The sequence below is a fragment of the Ictalurus punctatus genome, chromosome 13, assembly GCF_001660625.3.
Source record: "Ictalurus punctatus breed USDA103 chromosome 13, Coco_2.0, whole genome shotgun sequence".
In the NCBI taxonomy this organism is placed as follows: Eukaryota; Metazoa; Chordata; class Actinopteri; order Siluriformes; family Ictaluridae; genus Ictalurus; species Ictalurus punctatus.
Window position 1 is genome coordinate 11,175,810 of NC_030428.2, and position 6,000 is coordinate 11,181,809.

Consider the following 6,000-nt stretch of genomic DNA (forward strand, 5'->3'; position numbering starts at 1 on the left):
TTAAAAATGTGCATGCAAATAAACATAGGCATAGCCTACCTAATTAATATATAGTTGATGCAGTATAAACCTCTGATGCAAATAGCTTTCTGTCAGCTTATTGATGTTTCTTGGGTATCTTGGCATGAAATTTATTATTAAGGATTTTGAATCGCATGTAATCTGAAGGTTTCATTTATGTGTGTTCCTTTTCTTTAGTTTGGAGCTATAATATCTTTTAAAATATTTTCCCATACATTTCTAATAATGTAATTTAGTAATGTCCACAAATAGGTTTGAATGGCCAGTGAACACTAATTAACACATTTGATAAGTCTTTTTTTACACTGTCTGTGTAGAGTAGATGCAATGTAAAGAGTCAAATGTTTATTAACTTGCATCTGTCTAGGATTCAACAGCTATTTAACTAAGATGATATGGTGGACTGTAATGTTGAATTTGAGGTAAAAGGTGGTCACTGTCTTCTGCAGTGTGGCAAGCCTACTCGGATGGGGAGATGTTTGGAGTGTGGAGCAACTGTGGGAGGAATTAGTCATCAACCCGTGCAAGGTTTCAATAAAATGCGTCCAGAGTGAGTCATCCAATAAATTGAGACAAAGCTTTTATGGGGAAAATGTGAAATAAAACAATGAGATTTTTGTTCAAAAGAAAGCTTAAAATACCTTGAGCATCTCACTAGTCTCATCACTAATTGTGTCTTTTTAGAGGGGATCGGACTCAGACAGGCCATATTCTAGGAGATCCACAGAGACGGGATAACCCAGATGCACTGGATACAAAAGGCTTGTCTCTGACTCCCTTTACATTGCTCAGAATGATGACCCATCTGGCCATGTTGCTCGGAGCATCAGAACAGCCCCAGGTATATTTACTAATGCACTGCAATGATTAAAACTAATTCCATACTCATAGTTCATAATTCCTTTACACTAAAACATCCCTGCATACTTTTCCCCTTTGTCATAATGTCCCAGTATATCGCACAGATCATCCGACCTCCAGTACAGAATCCCTGTGAGTTTTTGATAAGGCATCTGACGGAGGATTTGGAGCATCTAGGCAGGGCCCTGGGAAAAGGTGTTGATGACACAGTCACTACTGTACACTTGATGCTCAGCTGGGCCCTGGAGCCTCCTCAGAATGTTCAGTGTAAGACCTGTTATATAAGAGGATGATTGCAACAAGTGCTTAATTTCTTTAGTAACCTGTTGAAAATAATGATGTCTTTTTTAGGGCCTGCTGGCTATGATAATGTCCTCTCAACCAAGGAAGCCAGGAATGCCTGGGAGATCGCCTTGTCTCATAATGTCATTACTCCCAAATTGAAGGCAAGCCCTGATTTGTTACACATCACTAGGACACTTCATTGTTCCATTTAGGAAGAGATATACTATATATATATGGATTTTGATTTAAATGCAAGTGCTGGCATATTGCAGATTTGGTTATGAATATGCTATATGTCCCATTTTCACCCATTTAGAGCTTTCTAGACCAGAATGAAATCACATAAATAGCATGGATAGAGTGACACAAGATGGGTGGATAACACTTCATTGTCTATTGGGATGCAGACTTCAGGCAAATCCTAAAAAGAATATACTGTCCAATTGTAATATAAATAAGCTACTGCTAAACTGATAACTCAGTTGGCTACTAAGTATAAATTGATGTAAGTTGGTGCGTCATTAGACACAGAACAACCTATAACATAATGTCCAACAAAATTAATAGATTGTCTAATTGCCGTCATAGAGCAGAGGAATTTCCTGATATAAACACTAGTTTTACAGTGCTAACACCGTCCTGCAGTGATGATCAAAATGCCACTCACACCACAATCTTATGCTTAATGTTTTGTATTTACATTATGGTCATGAAAGCTGAGCCCTGAGATGTTTCTCATGTTGGATTACAGAAGCTGGAACGTAAACTCAAAAAGGTGAATGACACCATGAGGGGCGATGCCCGTGTGTCGTCTGATCCCATCCTGAAGCTGATGTACGGAGACCCACGGATGTTCCTGTCCTCCCTGCCCCAGCAGTCTGTACTTCACAGCTCTGCTGTTTGGAGCTGCAGGGAGAAAGGATCTCTGCTTAGCCTCACACACATCGTTGAGCAGAATGATGGCAAAGATTACTTTCCTCTACTCTGGAGATTTCTACAGAAGGTTATTTGCATCTTCATCTCAGTGCTTCTTTAGCCCAGCTGTATGTCTTGTGTGTGGAGATTAGCTGTAGTTTTATGACAAAGATGTGATGTTACACTAAGTCTGTCGTCTCTATTTTACTGTGTAGGAGCCTGAATTCCGGCTGGTCAGCTTCCTTCCGGACATTCTGGCTCTGCAGAGAAACCTGGTTAAGAAGTTTCAGAATGTGCCTGATTTGATCTGTGGAACAATTAGGGATTTTATGGATAAGCAACCATCTGGTAATCGTATTTACATTACATTTAACACACATTAGAAACAAAGCAGCTTGATGTATGAAGAGTTTGTAGACACATTTAAACATCACTTTCAAATTTTGACGAGCTGGCTAAACAACCTCCGTTTTTGTGCATCAATAGCATCTACAAAGAGGTGGTACAAGAAGCGCATTCAAACTTTCCTGAGTTCATGGAATCAGCTGCGGACGTCCTTGGCCAACTGTGAGTGTTACACGTCTTCTATTTGGAGAACAGCAGTTCACTGCGCGTCCTTACCCTCACACCTACAAGCATAGTCTGAAACTCCTACTGAGAGTTATAGAACGTCATATGTAGTCAAGTGCTGCTTTTGTGTGTGTGTGTCTGTGTAGATGAGGTGAATGTACCAGGAGATTATTGCAGTGTGGATCTTGATGAGAGTAGCGAGTTGCAAGTGCTGATTCCTCGGAGGCAGGGAGCAGGGCTGTGTGCTACTGCGCTGCTCAGCTACCTGGTCTCTCTGCATAACCAGCTGGTCAGCGCAGCCAGCCAACACACAGGGGAGAATAACAGGTACTGGATACTTTATTAGGATTTGAATAGGAGTTTATACGTTAGAACATTTTGAACAGCAGATGATATTGAGCGGTTGTCCTCCTGCACAGCTACCTGGTAAGCCTCACAGAAGTAAGCGACCTGCACGTGATTCGGTACGATGTGGACAGAGACCTGCTCCCCCTGGTGCTGTCTAACTGCCAGTACAGCATGGAGCGTGGCCAGGAGACACTGTCTGAATATGACCTACCCAAGATACAGCAACAGGTCTTCGCCCGCTTCTTACAAGGCAAACCCCAAATCACAATGACTGTAAGTGAACAGCATTAATGAGTGATTATTTACCTTGTGAATTTGAATCCTCCTGCATGTTTGCAGACTGTAATATGAAGAAGAGTAAAAACAATGGAGTACTGCATATTGTATTGTAATATATTGTAATTATTTTTTTTTAAATATATGAAATCCAACTAAATGAATAATACAGAGTATTTATGCTGGAAGGAACCCCTGGACTATAGTTCCCAGCAGCCACTGCACCCCACTGCATCACTGTCGCATGACCACCTGCACCTGATTCACTTTCATGTTAATGAGTACTTAACCATAACCTGACAATTTATAGCACATCATATTGTAATATATTGTAATAAAAAAAATGGTGCGGCAGCATCCAACAATATGAAGAATACAAACAAGAGTATTTAGAGCACCTCTGTCATACTGCAATATACTGTCATGTTCACTGCGTATTATAATTTTTATTACAGGGAATTCCCACTCTGGTTAGCAGACAGGAACGCAATTATGAGAATATATTCAAAGACATCAGTGAAAAAGTGGCTCAGGTAAGAAACACGCATAGATTTCAATTCAAATCACTTTACAATACAGATTCTCAACAGCATATAAACAAATGTTGATATTTTATCAAAATATACTGTATATAATCATTATTGTACACATTTGCTATTAAAAGTATGTAGATGATTAAAAACTGACAGCCATAAAAAAAATAAAGTTTTCTACTAAACCACTTGCCCTTTGGGGACAAATTAAGTGGAAGTGAAGTAGAAGTGAAGTGAAGTAAACTCTTCATGATAGCTTTATATGGATTGTTGAAAGTATGTAGAAGTTCTACAGCTTACTGTGCTATCAGAGTCGTCCTCCCCCCCTCCATTTCTATGCAAATAAAAGCACTAATATTGAGCTTTTGTGTGAAATTGTCAGGAGCCCCTGACCTCTTTGAGTTCCTCTGGGCTGATATCAGAGCTGCAGTCTCTCAGTGACGTCTGTGAGACCTTGTCAGCAGTAGAGGTTGCTCTGGGCTTCCTGGCTATGACTGGAGGTGATGAGCACATGCCTCTGGAGGAGTATCTGGAGAAGATACTGCACATGGGGAATCAGACTGCCCCTCATATCCTTAAGGTGAATCGGTGGTCATGGAGACAGCAACTGATAACATGAAATTGAATTGAGTACTACATAATAGGTGCAATAAGAAATCCATCATTCTTATCAGTACAGTGTTTAATCTGATCCACTGTCTTTTTTCCTCTTCATGGTGTGTGAAGACTCTGGGCAGATGTAGTCTGAAGCACTGTGTGGCGCTATGGCAACTCCTTACTTCACTCAAGTCTGAGCATATGCTTCGCCTTAAGAGGGTAATGAATCATGTTTTTTTTTTCTCCATTATACAAAATAATACAAGATCTCCTCATCAGATGCATCATATATTGAATAATATATTTCCTTACATTCATTTTCTCTTTCTATTCAGGATCCCTTCTTAGGAATCCCAGCAGAGTATCAGCAGCCACTGGGGGAAAAGGAGAAAAAGCTACTGATCAGCTTCTTGTCTAAGAGCTCTGTGGATGTCTGGCTTCTTGAAATGCATGAGTTCTTGTTGCTGAAACTGAAAAACCAAAGAGCAACTGACACCTTTATGCATTTCTGGAGGTGAGAACATGAGCTGAATCTAGTAAAGATCAGCTATCATGGTGTTTTGGATGTTTGCTAAACTCATTCTTTATTCTTCATCAGCATTAAAGAAACCCTGACCTCCTACATGGATCGCAAAAATCTTGACGTTCCTCTAGATGTGGAGGAAGCCTTTGCAGATGAGATCCAGTTGTCCCAGCTGGTGGAGACCTGGAAGTTCACTGTGACGTACAAACAACAAAGATAAAGCACTAAAGATAATAGTGCAATGATGATATTCCTATCAAGCATGACTATTGGGACAATCCTTCACATTGTGTTCACTCTTACTAAAAAATATATATATATATTTTTTTTTTTTCTTCCATTTTCCGTTTTCCATTCAGGAAACTTCAAGGTTTTCCCCCCTTTTCTCCCATTTTATTTTGTTTTCTAAAGATAATGTTTTTATTATCTATTCATTAAAAAAATTACAAATAATGGGATTTAATCAACCATCTGTTATATAGTTTTTCATCAGACTTACTGTAACTTACCAGGCTTATTGTTTTAGTGATTAAGTAACTGCAACTGTCACTGAAGTAATGAAGCCATGGAATTTTCTTTTTTGTTTGTTTGTTTCTTTCTTTCTTTCTTTCTTTGTCTTTGTTTTTTCGGAAAACAAATATCTTTTCATTTTGTTATATAGTTTTCCATACTGGAAATCTCATGGAATAGAGAGGGTATTTTTCATGTTTTAAATTTCCCCCCTAAGATATGTTCATTTGTTATATATTGAGAGTTAATTAACATTTAATCAGACTTATTGTTAATCAGGATTATAAATACTTGGATAAATCTTAAGTAATGAAGGCATTGTAACATTTAAAAAAAAAAAAAAATTATGTGGTCATACCACTGGATGGGGCTGTGGGACATTTTATTTTCCAGAGTCCGACTCTGAAGTGTGCCGTTAGAAATCCATTTACTATTTTGTTCACTGAGAGTCATAAAACCAAATTTTCTCCTGTTCTCCTGTTCTCCTGACTATTCCAACAGTTGAATTAAATTTTCTTTATATCAGTGATGCAAATAAAATAAGTGCATAATTAAATCTTA

General features: G+C 38.7%; 1 protein-coding gene across 1 annotated transcript in view; it reads left to right on the forward strand.

The window, feature by feature from the left end:
- LOC108273946 (E3 ubiquitin-protein ligase rnf213-alpha) overlaps positions 1-6,000 on the forward strand; it is a 41,191-nt gene extending 35,191 nt beyond the window's left edge. The window contains exons 53-66 of the mRNA XM_017483655.3: positions 471-571; positions 706-862; positions 975-1,149; positions 1,234-1,328; positions 1,919-2,170; positions 2,298-2,430; positions 2,569-2,649; positions 2,799-2,979; positions 3,072-3,273; positions 3,732-3,809; positions 4,192-4,389; positions 4,536-4,625; positions 4,742-4,920; positions 5,005-6,000. Coding sequence (XP_017339144.2) covers positions 471-571; positions 706-862; positions 975-1,149; positions 1,234-1,328; positions 1,919-2,170; positions 2,298-2,430; positions 2,569-2,649; positions 2,799-2,979; positions 3,072-3,273; positions 3,732-3,809; positions 4,192-4,389; positions 4,536-4,625; positions 4,742-4,920; positions 5,005-5,149 — 2,067 coding nt within the window. The 3' untranslated portion in view covers positions 5,150-6,000. The remainder of the gene's footprint in view (positions 1-470; positions 572-705; positions 863-974; positions 1,150-1,233; positions 1,329-1,918; positions 2,171-2,297; positions 2,431-2,568; positions 2,650-2,798; positions 2,980-3,071; positions 3,274-3,731; positions 3,810-4,191; positions 4,390-4,535; positions 4,626-4,741; positions 4,921-5,004) is intronic.